The sequence below is a fragment of the Poecile atricapillus genome, chromosome W (assembly GCF_030490865.1).
Source record: "Poecile atricapillus isolate bPoeAtr1 chromosome W, bPoeAtr1.hap1, whole genome shotgun sequence".
Taxonomy (NCBI): Eukaryota; Metazoa; Chordata; class Aves; order Passeriformes; family Paridae; genus Poecile; species Poecile atricapillus.
Genome location: NC_081288.1, coordinates 25,690,101 through 25,711,064, shown reverse-complemented (window position 1 = coordinate 25,711,064; position 20,964 = coordinate 25,690,101). Strand labels below are relative to the sequence as shown.

Sequence of the window (20,964 nt, the reverse complement as noted above, 5' to 3'; positions counted from 1 at the left end):
TTCTCTCTTTTTTTTTTTCTTTTTCCTTTTTTTATATTTCAACCAGAACGTTTCCGATTTAAAAGGCAAGCCTCTTCCCGTGTGGTCTTTCTAATTTACACTCTTTTCCGTGGGCTTTCTTACCTCCCTTTTTTGATATCTATCTCTCTCTATACCCATTATATTATTAGTCGGAATTATTATTCTTTTTATTTTATTAAACACACACACCCCAAGAATCAGAAGGCGGTTGGGTATTTGTATAATGAAGAATTATGGGGCTCTTTGACAGAGGTGTTCAGATGCTTTTAACCACCGTTGGTGCTTTCGCTGCCTTCAGCCTGATGACCATAGCTGTGGGGACCGACTACTGGCTTTACTCCAGAGGGGTTTGCAAGACTAAAACTGTCAGTGAGAACGAAACCAGCAAAAAGAACGAGGAAGTCATGACCCATTCTGGATTATGGAGAACCTGCTGCCTGGAAGGTATTTGATTCTGGACCTCCACACCCCCACCCCCCCCCACCCCTTCCTCTCCCACCACCCCACGTTTCTCCCTCCTCCCCCCAATAAATCCCTCCACGTTCCACCATTTTCTCACTTCATTCCTTTCACGGTGGATTGAGAGTGGTGGGCTCAGTTACTCAGAGCACGGAGGCAAGAAGACAGGCAAAACATTCACTGTTCTGCTCCCTTCTCCCTTCTTTTTTCCCACCCTCCCCCCTCCCACCTTCCCCAAAAATTCACTTCCTCCCTCCAACTGGAATAATGTGTGTGTTACAAAACCACCGAGAGATCCTTTCAAAATGCAACTGTGCAGTCTGCCTGTCTTCTGCTTGTTTGTATTGCCTGGGTAAGCAATGCCAAAATGCTGTGTTACTGCTGTGCTCCGGCTGCAACCAGAGAGTGAAATAATTGCTCTCCTTTCAAATGGCTTATTTGCAAAGACAAGACTGTGAGTGAGGGGCAATGTGGGGAGGAGGTGATTGCAAAGCACTTTGGATGCAATTTAATTCACTTTAGGAAGGAAAAAGAGAGAAAGGGAAGCAACCGTGTCATATCCAAAATGTCTCATACAGAACGATACCAGTCATCTCAAACAGAGTTCAGAGCATTTTGTAATGTCTGTAGGCAATCACATCTCACTGGGCTGGATGCAGAGGGGTCTAGTTGGCAGCTGATTGGTTTGGTTTGGGGCTGGGATTTTTCCCCAGTTTGTTTGTTGTTGGGAGGGGGGTTTTGTTTGGGGTTGGTTTTGGGGTTTGGTTTGGGTATTTTTAGGGTTTATGGTAAAGGCTTAAAATAAACAAGTCTCTGAATGGAGAAATCAGCTGAAGCCTGATGTGGTGAAACTGAACAGCAACTCAGTGACATGTCTGATGACAGAAGAGACACCACTGCAGCCAACTTCTGGAATCAGATGTTCTAAAGGGAGAGGGAAAGAAAAGAGGGGCCAGTGATTCGCTTTTAAATATGTGTTGCTGAGTACTGCTATTGGCGTACGTGTGGGCTGGGGAGGTGGTCTTCAGCCTGTGCTGGAGGGAGAGGGGCAACCGATGTAAGTGCGTGGTTTATGTTACACACGTAGTGAGGAGAGAGTGAGAGAACAGGAGCGCACATTACAGCCCATTGTGAAAGCCCTGCTTGTGAATCAGCTCCCAGCTGGACAGTGGGCTGCCAGGGGTTCATGGACATCCAGGGATAAGATCAGTGTCTGCCGGTGTCCACAGGAGCTGGGTGTGCCTGGAGCTCCCTGTCAGGAGAGAACGGCAAGTGGGTACCGCAGAACTGATTTTCTTAACCCGACACTGGGAGATGGAAGGCAGGGGGAAGAGGGAAATAAACTATGTATGTTTTGATGTCTCTCACCAAAGAAAGCTAAAGCTGCTGCTTGGAAATGGTTGTGTCCAGGAAGAAGCGTGAATTTCCCCCCCGTTCTTGGTGCAAATGGTTGAGTGATGGCTGGACATGTTTTGAATAGCTAAGTGACTTCATTGAGCGATGGTCTATTTGACGCATACTGCATTTAGTGCCCTTTGTCAACCCAAACTGCTGCCTTTTAACATATCCTGCAGAGGAGCTCTATGCTGAATACTATATGCTGTATCCACGCCAGAAAATCAATAGCAGTAAATTAATGGGGGATGTTTTAAACACACTTGCTCACACACATGCACAGATTTCCTGCAAATAGATAAATACATAGATGTATATATTAATAAAAAATGAAAAGCCTTTCACACAGATATTCATTACAATCAGGGAAGGAGACATCTCCTTAATTAAAAATTAATGAGAGAGAGAAGGAAAAAAAAAAAAAAGCCAAATGCAAAGCCATGCAGGGAAGAGAGGCTGCGGGGATGAACTCCCTTCCTGAGCCATGTCCCCGAGCTGGAGGGCGGAGGGAGGCTGGGGTGGAGATAGAAGGTATGAGGACCCCAGCCAGGAGAGGCAGAGAATTCAGATCATGTCTATCTGCCCACAGAGCCGTACCCAGAGGGACGCGGTCTGAGGGGGAGGAGGAAGGGGCGGGTGAGGTTTGTCAGATTGGAGGAGCTCGGGGCTCCTTCTCCTTTACATCTGACAGGACCCCACAGGCACTGTTGAGAAGTGGCTTGCATGGCAAAGGAATGTGCCAGGATGCTTCCAATTAAAAGCTTTGAAGTGGCCCCAGCCCCCACAATGTTGTGCTGCCAGCCCAGGTCCCCTGCACTCCCTGCTGATGCTCTCCAGCGGGCTGAAACCATAGCCCTGCATGAACGGTGTGAAATTCAGCCTGAGCACAACCCTCATTGCCCTGGCAGGGTGCTCTCACTCACCCCACACACATGAGGGTTGGGCTGGCCCAATGCCCCAGCCCCTGAACACTGGGCAGCAGCAGCAGCAGCAAGTGGAGTAGGAGGGTGCAATGCACCACAGGGGAGCTGAGCCCAGCTCTGAGTCCCTCACCTGAGGGCACAGGTTCCACTAAAACTTGGATAAAGACTTGGTTGCAAGAGCATCTCAGCAGAGGGCAAAACATGAGCACACAATGAGCAGGGCCTGACCATGGGTTTGCCTTGTGAGGTGGCACAGCATAGGTTTGGAACTGCCTCTGCTGGGATGCTTGGCTTCCCAAAGCCCCACAGCCTGCATGGGGTGGTGGCTGGCACTCCCTTGGTCCCAGGACAGCACAGCCAAATATCCCCACCAGCCCTTGGATGGCAGGGCTCTTACTGTCATGTCTGATCAACTTAGTGGGGGGTTATCTTCTTTCTTGTCAAAAGGAATCAGAAGGGTGTCCCTGGTTGATTCCCTCTCCTTGGTGAAAGCTTCCTGCTGGTGAGCTGGAGAGAGAAGGATGCAGCAAAGGCTCCTTTCCCCAAGATACATAGAGTGGGGAGATTTGTGGTGGGAAGGGCTTACAGGAAGCTTTGAAAAAGGACAAAAACCTTGGATCTGTGCACAGTCTGCCCACGGTGTGGCAGAGGCACCTGACAAAAGATGTAGGGCAGATACTCTTCTGCCTGGAGGAGATGTCAGGGCAGGTCTATAGGGCGAGGGGAGGTAGGGAAGAGGAGGGCAGGAGGCTTTGTAACAAGAAAATAATCAAAGAAGGTGTTCAAACTGCCATCTGCTACCGGTAGGAAGCCTCTGATAATGTTGCCTTCATTTCTGGAAGCATGGAGGAATGCTGGCATTAGTCAACACTGTAGGCTCTCAGAGATGGTGGACACCATCAAGTTCATGTTCAAGTTATTGTGCTAAATTGTCTTTTCTCTTCTTGGCCAAGATATCCAGTAGCAAAAATGGATGTGAGCAATTATCTTGGGCTGTATGCACAGATACATTGTGGTCAGAATTGCAAGCCCCTCTTGGAGAACTTGGTCTCCGGGGTTTCAATTTTTGTGTTTCCCTCTCTTCAGTAATTCTATTCCCTACAGTGGACTTTCAGTCAGCATTTTCAGATCTTTGTATTGCTTCTAAGAAGAGTCATTTGGGAAGTCCCTCCTCTATTGGGATTTCCTTCCCCTCTTTCTTGTGTCCTACAGTGAGCCCCTGCTCCATGGTGGGACTCAAGCAGACAGTGGTGTTAGTTCATGTTGCTGCAGATCATGCTTCCGATTTTTTCCCTAATCTTCCTCCAGTTGATTTTCTTGCAGACTTTGAGGTTGCCCAAATATGTCTCTGGGCCATTCAAAAGTCTCTGCCCTTCAAGAAAAATGTTTTTTCTCAGCCCCTTAGCTGTATAGACACAAAACACACAAACACTGGACAATTGAGATCTGCAAGCTCATGCCCCACATGGATGCTGCACCTCTTACAACTTTGAAATGGCTGCGGATCTTCCAGCCTAATTCCTTCTTGGCACTGAGTGTTTTAAAAACACTTTTTATTATGAGTGATGCCTTGTCTAATTCTTTCATTAGCTCCTGTAGATCTCCTACAAGATCTCAAAAAGTGAGGGACAATGCCTTATCAGGGTCTTATGAAGCAAGCAAATGGAATGTGTTTTATATCTGTAGGTTATTGGTTTTGTCATGTTGTCATTATTATTAAGAAACAGATAGGTCTGGGAGGCTTTTATACTGAGAAGGCGGGAGAGAAGAGTCCAGGGCAGGCAGGCATGAGTGATGCACATGGGGTTAGACATCCCTGTAGATCTGACTGGTGTGAAGGCAAGTAATTGAATGGATGTTGGTGGAGAAAATAATTCCTGCCTAGAGACCCTTCCCAAGGAGAAATAATGAGCTGATCTGTTCCCTTTCCAGCTTGTTATATCTGAACAGTGCATGAAAACTAAGTGCAGATTCAGTGTTTGCAAAAATGAAGAGCTGACAGCAAAGTGAGGCAGGGCACAGGCAGTGGACAAGCTTCTGCCAGACAATTCTGGCGCTGCGTTGCTTCCTCTCACTGCCTTCCCCCACTGCTGTTTGTTCCTGGTGCACCTCTTTCCTTTCACATCCATTTTATGTGTAGGTTTTCTCCCTGTTTCCCCTCTTACCTTTCATGATTTTATTTCTTTCAGCGGTTGTTTCTGTCAGTGTCCCTAGTTTTGCTCTGCAGAATTGCCTGCCGTCCTACTTCCAAGGATCCACAAATCTACAAAGGGTCCTTTCCTTTCATCCTTGCTGACCTAATCCAGAGCCTTTTCTGAAAATTCAGTGGTTGTAGCAGTAGATTAAATCAGGGTCTCCACGTCTTCACAGTTCAGGACCAGGAGCATGCTAGCCCCGCCATGAGATGCAGCAGGAAGAAATGACCAGGCACAGAGATGATTGCTGCTGGCATTGCATCTGCTGGGGAAAAAAAGGATTCAGAGCTGGACAGGCCTTGGGTGAAGAAGAAGGCAAAGGATTTTAAAAAGTGGGGTGGCAGATGGTGAGGAAGAATTACTCAGGATCTCAGACTTGGGTGGGTTTGGTTCTCCTCTCAGCTTAAATTCACACCTGACTGAAGTCACAGAGAAGGCAAGGGTTTGAGGGGCTGAGACCTGCAAGCTCAGCTCCTTTGTAAGATCTGACAAGGAAATGCTGTTCCTCACTAGTCAGTTGCTAGAACAGACTTCTAAATTGCTTTTAAATTATGAATCTTCCTGCTGACAGAGAAAGAGGAATGGGTTAATACTGTCCTGAAATGCACCAGAAATTGCCTTGCTGAAAAGAGTGAGAGTGAAATGCAGTGGGAGGGACATGGAGGTGCAGTGTGGCAGCAGTAATGTATAAAGAAATTACACAGAGATAGAACAAATGTCTCTTTGCCAGGGAGACCAGGAGCTATTCCTATCTAATGTTTCCCTTTTAACCCATCCCTTTCCCCACGCAGCCCTCTGAGCCCCCGTCTCACTCGGTTGCGGTTTGGTGCGATCTAAGCAAGAGTTTTGGGGGAGGAGAACCACTGAGGTTTGACAGCAGGATCTCCATATTTATTTAATTTAAAAGCAGTAGCGAGGAGGTTGCCGGGGGGAGCAGGGAACATTTCAGGCTCTCAGATGGCTCTGCCCCCTGCCCCTGTTTTAAGAGCAGATTCCCAATCAAGCATACCCGGTTTATCCCAGGGGGAGCCCTCGCTGCTCCATTCTGCGCTGCTTCTCCCTTCCATATCACACTCATTGTTAGGGGATGTGCTGCTGCCTTCCTTGCACGGGCACGAAACCTGCCCCCTTGCAGGGGGCTCTCAAGGAGGGAAGGGGGCTCCTGCCAGGGGAATGGGTTCCAGCAGGGCTCCTGCTCCATGTCCTCCCCCCTCAGCCCCCAGTCCAAGGCAGCAGCCATCCAGCAGGGGAAACACAGAGCGCAGAACTGCTTAGGCATACGCAGAACGTAATGTAAATACGATACTCCTAAAAGTTATTTTTCCCTTGTGTGTATGACCCCAGCTTTTCCCTCACCCTCCATCTTTGACTCATTCTATCCATCTCCATTTTAATTTGTTCTCGTTTCCCTCCCTTGTTTTTCCTCTTTATTTTTCCCTTTCATCTTTATGTCTCTTCTGTGCTTTCTCTCAAAAGCATCCTCTCCTTCATTATTTCTCCCTGTTTGTCTCCAAGTTCTCTGAGACCCATCCCCCTTGCTCTTTCCTCTGTTCTATTATCTTCTCCTTGCTCCTCTCCGTCCCCTTCACTCCTGCTGCCACATTTCTCTATCTTTCCTCTTCTCCCTGCCATAATTTCCCCCTGCCTTTACCCCACCTTACATATAGTCATTCCCTCCAGCTAAAGGATCCAATTCTTTTGGAGCTGTGCTGCCTGTATGCTCTAAATAAGCACTTTCCCAGCCTCTTTCTGGCTGTCCCCCTCCTCATTCCTCCAGCCAGTGCCCCCTCCTCAAAGCCATGTATGACACCAGTTGCTGTCTCCCCTTACCAGCAGCCCAGCTACCTCTGAGGGGGCTGAGACCCGAGCTCCTCCCTCTGCTCCCTTCATTGCTCACTGCCTGTGGTCAAGCCAACCTCCCTCCACTTTGCTGCCTCCAACCTCCCATGGCCGGAGGGCTCACTGGCAGCTCAGCTGATGAGCTGGCTCATCTGCGTGCAGCCAGCAACTGGGCTGGAAGGAGCTCATGGCAGCCCTAAATGCCCTCCCTGGCAACCCTCAGACATGGATCAGACCGGGATCCAAATGGAAAATAAGGGTCTCAAGCCATAACCCTGGGGTAGTTGTTGTGCACTACAGTAAAGGATCCCTGGCTCTCAGCGAGCAGTAGTCCTTTTGAACTGTTTTTAGGGGAACAATTTTCTCTGAGATTCTCAGGAATCCCTAAGGTGAGGAGGTTGAATGGCGCTGGGGGCTCCAAGCCTCATGGTTGCCTGAATGAACTTCAGTGAGGAGGGGCAGAGGGTATCACTGGCTGGTGAGGAAAGGGGGATTGTGTAGCATGCAGGGCTGTGCATGAACCATGATGAATCACTGGGTGCCAGAAACAGGGCTGGTGCTGTTAATGGCTCTGCTGTCTATCGCAGCACATGGCTGCAGACAGAAAACCCACCACCTGCAAGTCCCCAAGCATAAGGAGTGAAGCAAAGGGGATAGCAGAGAGTGCAGAAACAAGGGCCATCCAAGAGTGGGATGCTGCAAAGTCAGAATAGGGTTCACAAAAGATGGACAGGGACAAGGAAGAGTAGGAAACACTGTGTATGAAGGCTAGGTATGTTTGCCTGGAAAAGGAGGTGAATGAGAGGGAAAGTGATTGGATTGTGTTGAATAATGAATGGGCTAGAGAAGGTGGATCAGTAGCTCTTGATTTCCCCATTTTGTAACACACAGACAAGAGGACCTGACATGAGTCACGGGAGACCCAGTTAAAGCTTTCTCATTTGATGCATATCAGGGCTGTGGAGCTCATTGCCACTGGAGCTCTCATGGCCAAGATTTTAACAGCATTTAGCAAGCAAGTGGGCATTTACGACAGAGTTCACGAAAATTAAGCATCCTCTTAATGGATGTGAACAGCATTTTGGGTGTTTTGTAATTCAGCAATTAAGCCAGTCGCCATAAAAACTAGGATAACATTTCACAAGGGCAGTCTATCCCCTATCTGACTGCCATGTGGTTCTTGCCTCTTCCCTGAAACATTTGTCAGGGATTAAACAGAGCTCAGATTTACTTAGTCTGGCATTTCTTTTGTTTCTAGATGCTATGCTGTGCAGTTGCAGTGTAAGATGCAAACTAGGCCTGCATTTCTGCTGCTGTCAACGACTGCCCTAATTTGACAAATTAACAGCGAGTTTAGGTATTTCTATCATATTTTGCTAGGAAGGATCTGGGATAGAGAGCAATTAAGAGCGTATGGAATTAAGTGGAGTCCTTTTTCTTCACACCCCAGGGTATAAAGCAAGTAGTTGGCAATGAAGGTGCTATATATGTGCAAAGAATTATTATTGTTGAAGTCCCTGCTTCCCAGAAAGCAATAGGCTTTGGGTCTCTTTGATGCTATCACGACTAAATTAAAAACGAGGTTGTCTCTTTTCTCTTGTATCTGTGGAAATGATTACTGCACTGGCATCTGATGACGTGCAATACTGTAGTGTTTCTGTACACAGGAGATGGAGGCCCAATTCTCCCCTTGTTTGTTCTGATGTAACCTCGGTGACTCGGATGGAGCCACTCTGCTTATGCTGCCCGTGTAGGCAAGGGGAGAGTGAGGCTGAGGAAGGGCTGTGCATGCTTTAAACATCCATGTCCCCAAGGTCACCGCGTGTCCCCACTCGGCCAGTGGCATGCCCAACAAACCAGGGGCTAAATTCACTTCTAGTGTGAGTGAGTGCAACAGCCACAAAGGTAATGAGATTCTGCATTTATTTATGCCAGCTGTTCACCAAGTCCAGCAATTCCTTTTTTTATTATTCCCATTTTCACCATCTTTCACTCCCATTAAAAAAAATTCAACTTGGCTGCTCTTCCTGTGGGGCAAAAATTCTCATACAGATTCCTCACCTTGGATGGGTGAGTGTGTGTAAAATGGCAGCAGAGGTGACTATGAACTTGCTGGCATTCACCTTTCTCTTTCTCTTCTTTCTGCATTTCTACCTTTATCTGCATCTCTCTTTTTTATTGACAGCTTTCTGTCTCCCAGACCCATTTATTCTCCTTGTGTTACAGAAAAGCTCTCCCATAAAATTCCAAACTGCTCAATCAGAGTTTTCATACCAAGCCTTGCAGGATAGGTGAAATCCACTTCTGTTTCTGTGGCACAGGCGACTCAAGTATTTATACTAGCTTCCTATCAAATCTATAACTCCTCAGAGGAGCATATGGACTTTATCCTGCAGTTCCTATTCCCCTAGAGCATATACTCCTATCCTCTAGCTGTGAAAAACAGAAAATGAGGATGGTATACAAAAACTTGAGAATGTAATGCCATCCTATTCATGGGTAGGGATTTTTCTGATGTGTGTTTTTGCTAGAAGCAAACACCTATAAATTTCTGATTTAGCTTGTTGTATAAAGAATACATTCTGTCAAATAAAGAATAACACTATCCACCTCCGTTCCTTGGATTTTCTATCCCTTTCTGATTTTTTTCTTCCTATTTCTCAGTTTTCATTCTCCTTCTGAACATGATTTTTTTTTTAGTGCTGGTTTTATTTTTCTCCTCCCACTCCTTCATAACAACATTTCATTCTTAAATTTGCTATCACTCAGAGAACTTCTCTCTTTCTTCAGGTCTTGTTTATATCACCAGTGTAGCTGCAGTGAGATGGATCATGCTTGAACACTGAATATTTCCCAGGTTTATGGTTGTGTTCATTCAGTATCACAGATCACTGTGAATCAAATGACTTTTCATCCAACCCTATTTGCTGACTTCTGCAACCTTACTGTGACCTGTCCATTATAAACAATGAACAAGCTCTTCTTCCTGGAGCATTATCTCCTCCTAAGGATGTTGCATGATATTTTTCTTTCTTAGTTCAATTTTTTTCACCCTTGGTTTCCATTTTTCTTCATTTTCTTCATCATTCTTCTTCAGAATTCACTGTTTCTCAATCTCTTCCCTTTTTCTCCACATCATCTCGCATGTCTGCATTTTTCTCACGCAGTCCTAACCCCTGATGATGTTTCTGCTCTTCCTTTACATTTCTAGCCCATAGCCCTCCTGGGTAGGAACTAGTCCCCTTGATCCCACCCCTTTCAGCCTCTTTGGAGAGGCGGTGGAAAAGGATTCACAACTAAATCCGTTCAAATATGCACGTGTGCACATGTGCATCTCCTTTCAGATACGATTGGTATGAAAGATTGGTGGTCGAGATGAAGTGGTTTGATTTTGACTTTTGCCTTTCAGACAGCCATGAGGAGTCATTCCCAAATGTAGATGCCCCCCAGAACTGCCTTCAGAGTACAGGGTCTCAAGGGACCAATCATCAAGAATTTCTGCTGCTTCATTTTAGATTCAAGCATTGCCCTTTTCCTTAGGCTGAGGGTCATGGGTTTTTGAAGGGCAGTGGCAGAATCATGAAAGAAGACATTTTTCTCCTGCTCATTTTTGAGTGAGGAGTGAATGAACTGTGATAAATATTTTTTTCTGCATATAACTAGAGCTGTCTCAAAGAAGTGGCAGAGGAAACAGATGGCAGAAGTCCTTTATAGGCAGCTGCTGTTGTCTCTTAAGGTGTCACCATCGCAAGAAAAGTGGTTGTAATTGGGGAGCTTCAAGATCAGTAGCGCCTGAAAGGACTTGAGCAGAAAAGAATGTCATCCTGCCTGAAGGCAGGGGGGAGAGAGACAGAAATCAAATATTCAGAGACGAAAAATCAAATATTCAGAGACGAAAAATCAAGTACAGGGAATAAGTTGGAGCCACTATGAAGTTTTACTGAATTTCAAGACCACGGGGTGGATGGCTTCCCTGTGTTTGGGTGTTTCTAACTGGCCACAGAGAGTAGGAACATGGTAAGCAGGGTGAAGAGCTGGTTTAGTGTATTTGGGGGACAGCAAGAGGGGCTGGTGTCCAGTGGGAATAGCCGAGTGAGAGACTGAGATCCCCAACGCACTGTGGAAATGCAGGAGTGAGGAAAGGTCCAGGAATAGCTATCTCCAGGCTCCTTTCTCCTCCAATTGCTTCAGAGCACTACTGCAGTGCATGCCTTTGGTATGGGGGATGCTACAGTTTGTTGTGGAAGCTTCTGTCCCAGATATTCCTCAGAATGCCTGCCTGGAGCCCTATGATCTCACTGTATGCAGCAGAGAGAGAAATTGTAAGTTGACCTGTGAAATAACAGAAGTAGGGACATGTAGCTGCTCCCTCAAGAAATAACCAGGCTTAAGTCCCTTCATATCTTCCAGGCTTGGAGGGATTGCACAATGGGCTAGACCTCTAAGTCTTCCAGACATGGAGTTGTTTTAATCTCTCCTGCTGCCCTTGTGTCTCCAAAAGTAGGAGCCATGTACTTCTTTCAAGTTAAAGGTTTGATAGGAGAATTTGGGAGGAAGCCTGGGAGGATGACAGGGTCTCTCATGAAGTGTAAGGGTTTGGGGCAATAGAATAGCTGTGAACAGGCTTGCTGCTGGAGATAATTTGAGCTCAACATTGCACAGTGTCCTTTAGCTGAGGATTCCATTGGAACTCCACTCAATAGTCTCAAAGGGAACAACTGCCAAGAGCAGAGCAGTGCAGCTGCTTTTCTGTTGGGAAAGGGAGCAAAAGAGAAAATAATGTCTACCCTGCCGGGTGAACTGCAATGCAAACAGCAGCACAGCCCAGGAAAATGGATGGGACTGACAATTTTTCTAAATTTTAGGTGAGCACCTAATCATTGCACAACTCTTTCTCAATCACTGTTCCTTTCTCCCCCTCTTCATACATCACTTTGTCCATCTGTTCACAGGAAAGCATAATTCAGAAAGGCCAAGAATGGCTTTCCAGGAATTAATTCCAGGGGCTGTCTAAGATCACAGGAGAAAGGTGTTTTTCTGTGTGCTGCATCATTACAGCTTGGCCCACATTTACAGGAACAGTGAGGGGGAAAGCATTCACAGCAAAGCAAGACTGTGAGGAAAAGCATTGTGACGATATAAAGGCACCAGGACCAGGGAGGACTTTTATTCTTCTGCAGAAACTGTAGGGATGGGTTGTTTCTGGGAATAAACTGACTCAGCTGTGGAGGAAAGCATCTCTGCATGCTGGAAATGGAGGGACATTTGAGACTGGAAGGGTCTGTGACAGCTGGAAAGCACAGCTGGCCAGAAGGAAATGTTAGGCAAGAGAGGACCCAGAACTTGCCCACAGCATGACAAGGAAAGGTGGTAGTAGGAATGCAGTGTGAGTGCTGGAAGGAGATAATTGAGATACATGGTCTGAAAGAGGAAGATGAGTCAGAAGAAATCCTGGGACTCAGAGGTAGAACTGCTGAGAGAAGCAGGAGTATCAGCTGGAGCTGATGGATGGAGAGACAGACCTCCTCATCCATCTTCTCTGAATTATGGAATGGGATGGATTTTCACCTGCTGATGCCAACATCTGCCACCACTAACAGCCCTCCCTCTCACTCCTTCCTACCCCAGTCCATGGAAGAAAGGAGGGTTCAGACATAAAATGACTGGGCAGGATTAATCATGTGGACCAACCAACCTTGGACCTCCAGCAGTTTGGAAAGTGTGACCAGTGGTTTGGGCTCCATGCAGTAAAGTTTGAAATAGGAAAGAAGGAACAAACTAGTTGGAGCATGAAATTTCAGACTTGACTTGGTGATGCCAAGAAAGGCAGGCACAGCCACCTCCATACATTGAGCTCTCTGCTGGTCTCATAGCTGGAAGCACATGAATTTGTCCTCCTTCTGGAGCCTTTGGGTACAGTTTTCATGGCAAAGAACCCACAGCTTGGCTAGATTATCTTTGGTAAAGCAGAGGAACCAATACTTAATGCTCCTCTCTGGCTGCTGTTCTTCAGTGGAGATTTTCTGAGAATTTTACCTTTTCTTGCCATTGTGCCATTGCAGCTGAACAAAAAATACTTCACATAGGGTGGAAACACCTTTATGCTAGACACTGTGCATACACGAAACTGTTGTCCCTACATCAAAGAAGTGACACTATAAGATGATAAATGACATATGAAAGGCAGCAAAGCAGAAGGCAGCAAATGTGTTGAATTTGTTTCTGTGTTGCTGCTTTTGACATCACTAAGAGGGTATTACACCTAGAACTGACTTCATCTCCTTCTCCAGGCAGAGCAGAATGCAGAACAGCACCCGCCTGCCCAGCACCAGGCAGTGCCAGGAGGAGATTCCCAAATAAGCAAGCTACCTTAGGTATTTCAAGTTCTAATGGCTACTCAAGCATGATGGCCTGCACAGGCAAACTAGTTGTGTGTCTGAAAGCCATCAGGATGCAGCGATTACTCAGGTGTGCAGATTCCAAAACCCACGCATGGTCACATTCCACTGTGCTATGGGGACTTGTATTAAGAGCCTCTCTCAGTTCTCAGTCCAAGTCTCACTCCTGTATCCCCAAGGAGGCATGCCTAAGTGACTGGAGGGCTTTTCCCCCATGCTTGGAAACCACAGGTAGTCTGAAAGAAATGAATGCTCCCATCTCATTGTGTTCCTGTGGGAATTATGTTATTTGGGGTTCTGAAGTGGAGCTTGGCCCAGACGTGTGTGCAAGTGCTTGAGAGATAGTGATCCAGAAGATGCCATCACAGCTGGATTTCTCCTTTGCAGTTTTAGAAGGCAGGGCTGAAGGACAGAGACTAATCTCCATGTGACCTGCAGATCCTGTCCTTTCACATGAGGGCTGAAGCTTGCTGAAGAGGCAATGCTGGAATGCTTTTGCCCATGTGGTATCTGCCCTGGGGATACATGGCCACTTCTGTCTCTAGGGTTGTCACTTACCAGTGAAAATTCATTGGATTCATGACAAAACTGCAGGATTTACCAGCAAAGAAATAGTTTGTCCTCAAAATAAATAAAATCTGATCTGGAGGTGGTGATTTACTCAGACACCCAAGAGATCACTTATTTTGAGTATCATGTTTAATTCTCAGTGAGACTGCTAGTTTTGTCAATCTACATCTTAGTTTTCTCAGGGAGAAAAAATAATATATTACAGGGCTTCTTCCCATAACAAAAATGAAGGAAAAGACTCAAGGAGAGGAAAGCTCCATGCTCATCTCTTCACTGAGCTGCACCACAGCAGGGACAGTGGTCAAACCCACATTCAAATAAATTCTTAAGACCTACATGATGCTCTTCTCTTCCTTGGGATCCACATGAAGAATTAGATCTCTGCAACAGATACACAGTAGCTTTTCCTAAATAATGAACTAATCAGAAAGACTAAAAATAGGCTGCACTGGAACATCAGTTCAGCCATTTGGAATGTAGAGCAAATGGCACTGAATGTGTTTAATGAAGTGAAAGAGCTTTGTTTTTAATCACTGCGCGATTGATAAATTGTTGATAGGTGATCAAATGTGGACTATGCTTTCAAATGTTGTGACTTTTTGAACCTGCCAAGACCCTCTTGAGCCACTCTTGATCCTTTCACTGCTAATGTAGTAGGACTTCCTGCCCTTTTCAGGACCTAAAATAAGAATAACTGTAACGTCATCTTTTTTTTTTCCGGGTAACAAACATCTAGCCTCTGGGCCAGTGATCAATTTTCAAGACTAAATGTTCATAGTTGTACAAAATCAGACCCTGGGAACTGGGTCGGATATGTGAGAGAAGATGACAAGATGGGAGGCAGATCAGTTCACATCTCTTCATGCTGTTATCAGGATAACACCAGGACATTAGATTAGGAGGATGGGGAGAGTGAATGAGGAAGAATCTGGTTTTTAATTGTACAGCAGCAAAAAATGAGTGAGGAATCAGCATAGACCCTACAGCAAGAGAAGATTTCATTTTCATGCAGGGAAAGAAGTGAGCCGGATCCTCACGGGTGTTAGACCAAAGGAAGCAAGGGAAACTGAGGCTCTAACAGGAAATTCAAGTCTGTTGTGAGGTTTGAGAGAATACTATTGAACTAGTTTAGTTCATGACAGACCCTACTGGCTGTCCTAGGTAGACTAAATCTTCCAGCATGTCTGGATCGTACTTGGTCCAGAATGACAGAGGAAGTGAAAAGAGTCTTAACCAGAGTCCACATGTCCCTTAATTAATGCCATCCAAGATTTCCCATATACAGAATGTCTTCAGATGGAATGTAAGCAAAATTGTTTGTTATTTTGTGCTATTAAATGGGCTGAATCAACTGGAATGAATTTGAGGATTGAGCCCCATACACCTGCTCTGGCTGATGTATGTTCATACATCAGTGATCTTACTAGGCAGCTTGCTGTGAACCTTGAAGCTATCTTTACTTTTCCTTCCAGTGGAGGAGAATCACAGTGTCTTTTTCACAGTCTGCAGGAAATCTCAAAGAGCATCTGAGATATAGTTTATACACTACAACAATTTTCTAACACTGGTTTATTTAGAACACACAGTTCTCAGCATTCCTAGACAATGTGCCCCCTCCCAAAGGTGGGGGGTACATCATCCAACCCATGCTAAGTCAGTATAGCAATTAATTATTTGACTGAATATTTGTATTCTGCTTATAAACTCGTGAATTATTCAATTCCATCCTATTTAGAACCAGGTTTTCCTTTTAACCTCAACTGCAAACCAGCTGTCCATCAACTGTGATGTGCTCATACCTTAGGGTGATGAGAGCAGCAGAAAAGCCTAAATGGGTTGCTAGAAAGTGCTACCAGTAATATAGAGATGCATTTCATTAGTGTTGGGAGGATTGGCAGCTCTTTAATTGTATGAATCACCCAATGGGTGTGTTCCCGAAGCCAATCGGAGCGTGCCAGTTCAGTAGAGCCACAGTGAGCAACGCTGTGCTGCGTCATTCAGCATTCTCCAGCGAGTGATTAAATCCATGTCATTTGCCATAAATCAAACGTTGTCACAGGGTCAGTCTTGTGGGTCATGCTAGGTTATCGTGGGGATTTTGCACTGGTTCTATCAGGTACTGCTGTGTCACACGGGGTTTTTTGATGTCATGCTGGGTTCTTCAGATACCATCTCCTGAACTCACTGGGAGCCCTGTTGGAGTGCATCAGGGGAATGATGAGAAGGGTTTGCTGTGTAGCCTTCTACTGGGTTAAGGCTACTTTTCATGGCTGAAGTATCTTTTCCATGGAAAATGTGCATTTTTTCTCATTTATTAGTTTCAAGCAGACACTGTGACATTTGTGATTTTGCCTTCCAAAACAACACCTGCCCAAGGCCCAAAACAAATAAGATCTAGTCTTGAGGCAGTGGATTCTTTTTTCAGACAAAAAACATCATGCTATTTCAGTTAATTCTATTGCTGCCTGACTCCATGGAGTCAGATTCTGCCCTGTGCTAACACTGCTGCACATCAGTGGTTTAAATTCCTGTTATCAGAAACTCCCACATAGCCAAGAAATGCAAAAGTTTCCCTCAGTGAGGGGATGTGGCCAAAGCATGAACAGTAATCAGGTTCCAGAAGTCCCCTGCTACAGTGGTCCCTTGTTTTCAGGTAGGATTTGGTCAGGTATATGTTACAACAGCCTTGAGGTACTCCAGCTTGTATCAGAGACTAAGCCAATCTCTTCTGGTCTGGTGATCAGAAAAACACAAACGCAGCACAAAGCCGCCTTTAACCCCCACACCAACCATCCTGCTTCAGACACCACTGAGAATGCTGGAAATCCAGAGCTTCCATCCAGAAGTCACTTCAGATGGCATGAGTTTAAAATGTTGACATATCTTTGCACAGAGACTATTTTAGCATTTTTTAAAGGATCATTATGGCCTCTTATGAGGTCTGTGTGGTTGGTTGAGTATAAGTGAGTTGGTGTAACTAATGCTTACTTTTGCAGAAAAGGAATGTAAGAATTGTCTTGATAACATTTTTAAACTCCTCAAAATAAATTTATTTTCCATGACACACATGGTCTCTCCAGAAGAGAGAGTGGCAGATCATGATATGAAAGTTTTACTGGTGCCAATCAAGATGACACTCCAAACCCACTAGTGCCATCACTGGTCAGGTAAACAAAGGCTAACAGATGAATTTCTGAAGACAGTGTCCCAATTTTCAGCAGCAAAACCAATGCTGCTGGGTGAGGTTTCAACTTGTGCTTTCTATGCATGGGATTGCTCTGCTCAGAGCAATAGAAGCCATTCTGGTAGTGCATGGTTTTTCACCTCTTGATGCTTTCCATCACCCAGTGTCCCTGGAGCACAAGAAAATCCTCCCATGCCCATCCTATTTGTGGAAAATTTCAGACATGGGAAGGTTAAGTGTTTAGCCAAGTATACACAAAGACTGCAGCAGAGCTGAATTCACTTTTCACCAAACTGTAAGTCCATATCAGATCATCCTGCCTTCCTTCCAAAGTGCTGTTTACCTGGCCCCACTGCCGATGTCACCACAGAAGGATATTGACTGTTTTCCAAGTGTGAAATACACAGATGTTCTCTAAAGCTCCAGGGAGATGCCATGGATAGCAATCAGTAGCATATTAGAGCCGATTCAAACTCTGCACTACTTCTTGCAAGCTCCCAGATCCTTTGAACATAGGAGGTCTCTGCTGGAGCCACATGAGATCTTGCTGGTCTTCTATTAGAGTCAGTGAGTGAGCCAGGAAAAAGTTATTCCCCCTGAAACTGAAATCAAACTCATATTTTCCTCAGCAGAGATATTTTAACTCATTCATTATTATCTTTTTTTCCCCTCTGAAAAGCAATGCTCGATTGGTACTCAGAGGTTGTTAGAACCAAAGGGGAGGAAGAGAACACTGGGGTATTGTTCTTGCTGCAGTTTCAGGCTTACTTGGCACCTAAAAAAGATTTTGTTAAAAAAACAAACCAATTCCACAGTGCTTTGAATGAGAAGAAGGAAACAGCAAGTGAGAAAAAGAAAATCCATGCTGTTTAAGTCTTGGGGAGTGTCAGGAAAAGAAGGCATGAAGTTGACATATTGGGTCAAATCCATGGCTACTATAAGTGAGCATGAACTACTTATTCTTGCATTCAGCAATGATGAGTGTGGGGCTAAGACTCAGATTATTTCATTTAGCCTTTGTGAGGTAAGGAGAATCCAATACTGAATTCCTGCATAGGTCCGTGACAGATGGTGTTTAACAGCAACAACAGGCACTCTGGGTATGTTTTCACATGTCTTGCTGGATCCCAGCTTTCTCCTCAGGCTTTCCATGTCATTTGTAACTCACCTGGAGAAACTTTCAGGTGTGTTTTCCTATTGCAAAAGCGAGACATGGAAATGCATCCACATTAAGTTGCCATCACAGCGCAGTCTCATGTTTGCCATGTGATGCACACAAGGACACAATCTGGCATCTAAGGTGGCTTGCTTTCTTCCAAACACCAGCACATGGAATCATCACAACATCCTCCATTCATTTCTTTCTCCACCCGCCTGTCTGTGGGTATTTTTTTCTTTCTCATTCATGTTCAGCAGGTGCCTTCAATTCCCAAACATGTTCCCAGATCTTTCCCAATGTCAGCTGTGAAGCTAAAAAGGGATTTTCTGAATTTGATTGATCAGGTTGTCACAAACCTGGCTAGGAGCCATTTGTTGGACACTAATCAGATTGCTGCCGCAGAATCCAACTGCTGAGTTTCCAGCGTGCTTTTAGCCTCTGGAGCATAAAGAGAGACAAAAGAACTATACCTGACTGGGCATCTCCAGGGATGTTTGAGGGGCACAGAGCTCTATCGACCATTCCTGCTTGAGGACTTGACCTCCTACTGCAGTTGCCTCTCCCTGTAGGCTCACACAACTTCCCCAGGTAGCTGAAGTACAGCCTTTCACAGAAACCCATCATGAGGCATGAGCTTACACTTTCACTTATAGTCACTGCCAGATGTAACACATCTGTGATAAAGATGAAATTTGCATAAAATGTCTGAACCCATCACCTCTCAGGAAAAACAGATCATGAAAAAACAATAAACACAGTGTCCCCCCCAACAGCTCCCTGTCCTTTTAACTCAATGGGAGATCTCCTGCCTTCGATGCCAGCTCATAATTTGTCTTTTCTGCTCGTGGTTATTTCCCTCACAAAATGAAGTTTTCTCTTTAAATTACCATTCACTCCTCTCTCTGCCGTCCATTCTCTCTTGTCTCTTGATGAAGTTTCCTGTTTTGTTGCTCAGCCAAGTCTTTATTCCTTTCCATCCTTACCTGGCTTTGTTCAGCTTTTTGCAACGGGCCTCAGCAAACCCACCGCCCCTGCGTGCAGTCTCAGTCATCACCCACCAGGGTTCAAGGACCAACTGCTGTCGATGTATGAAGGACTCTTCTGCCTCACAGTGGGCAGGAACCCACACTGGAGTCACTCTCGTAGTTACAGCAATGTAAAACACCGTGACATCAAGGAGAGTGCGCAGCTCATGCAGAGGTCTCACATCAACATGAGGCTCAGCACCAGCTGTTCAACAGGCATTTAAACCCAGTGCTATTCTAGCAGCGTTGCAGCCTCACTAAGTACAATGACTCTGAAAGAGGTACAGATATTTATCTCGACAAGCTCTTGAGGCCTTCAGCTGCTCATCTGGCAAGTGCTCAGAGCTGCTGCTTTTGGAGGACACCATGCCCACCCAGACATTCAAGTTCAGTGTGCAAGAGCTCGGAGCAAAATGACAAGAACAAGACACAGGATATTTTCTAGCTGTTACATGAGTCAGGGGCCCAGTGCACAACGTAGTCTGCATGCTTTTACGAAGGAAAATAGGTGGAAGCATCACATTATCTGTGGCTCCAGCTCAGCAGATGCTCCATTTGCACACTACAATTTATGAGCTGTGCTGTGGAATGATTTAGAGGGTTGAGGACAGAGTGCTTTGCTTTCATCAGGGATATGGAGGTAAAGGAATACTTGCCATGAACAGGCTGTGAATACAGCCTAGAGAATAATACAGTTTTCCTGTGTGGGCTGACATGCCCACCCATGGACCACTGCACAGATCACCCTTGGAGTAAGGATGATTTGATGGGCTCTTATTATAAATGATCCTTGGCTAACAACATAGAGCAAGTAATTTATGCTTCTTCCTGCATTTCTAAATAATCTTTAGTAGGTTGAATTGTCCATAAATCTACTGCTGTACTTTGGATACAGGTGTGAATCCAAGGACTCTCTGACTCTTAAAATGATGAAGTTTGGCAAGAAGAAATCACTTTTTAAAGCAAGGATTCACTTCTCTCTCTTTTAAACACTGCAGGAAGTCAAGACACACAGGAAGTAAGGTCTGATTCTGGTAAAGTGGGCTGAAATAACTTGCTGTTTTCAGAGCAGGATGAAACACATGGCAATTATAATGCAAAAAGCTTTATGAGGATGTAACTGTTTAAAAGCTGATTACGAAAAAGAGGGACTTGGCATCCAATCTGGAAGGGTAGTAGAGGGAGGGATGTCTGCATGGCAGGACTCCTGTTGGTGTATGAATGTCTGCACCATGGTGGCATTGTTATCCCCTTCTTGTCCTGACAATACGCAGTCAATGGCACTTCAGGAGGTGGGTGGGAGACATCTGGTTAATGAGGAACAGATGGACCTCATCGGACATGCACTGTACCTGCTCTTTTCTTCACAGCTCCCTCCCTCACTCTCTGATTTCTCTATTCTTCGCTGCAGCTGAGCTCTTCCTTCTCCTTCCTTTCAAATGGGAGAGAATGTTTGTGTGCTTCCAATAAAAAGCAATGAAATGCTCTGGTCAGAGCCAAGTGCAGCAAATGCAGTTAGGAAATGACTCAACTGTAGCTCGCTCCATTCTCTGGCACCCCTATATGTTGTGCTGGTCCCCACTTACCATGTCCCCTTACCACTCCAGTCCCTAGACCCATCATGACTGTAGAAAACAAAGGCCACTTTCTCATTTGGCATTTCTTTGATAGGATCTGCTTAATAACCTGAGAATGACTTTCCTGAAGCCCATTCTTTCGGATTTCAAAGTTTACCCCACTGTGATAAGGTATTTGTTAATGGGGACAATTTTTAGAAGAGGCGCAGCAATTCCAGG

The 20,964-nt window shown here is 45.4% G+C and overlaps 1 protein-coding gene across 1 annotated transcript in view; it reads left to right on the top strand.

Moving 5' to 3' along the window:
• The first annotated feature begins 254 nt into the window (after positions 1 to 254).
• Positions 255 to 20,964, top strand: part of LOC131591998 (voltage-dependent calcium channel gamma-2 subunit) — a 51,171-nt gene continuing 30,461 nt past the window's right edge. The window contains exon 1 of the mRNA XM_058863186.1: positions 255 to 465. Coding sequence (XP_058719169.1) covers positions 255 to 465 — 211 coding nt within the window. The remainder of the gene's footprint in view (positions 466 to 20,964) is intronic.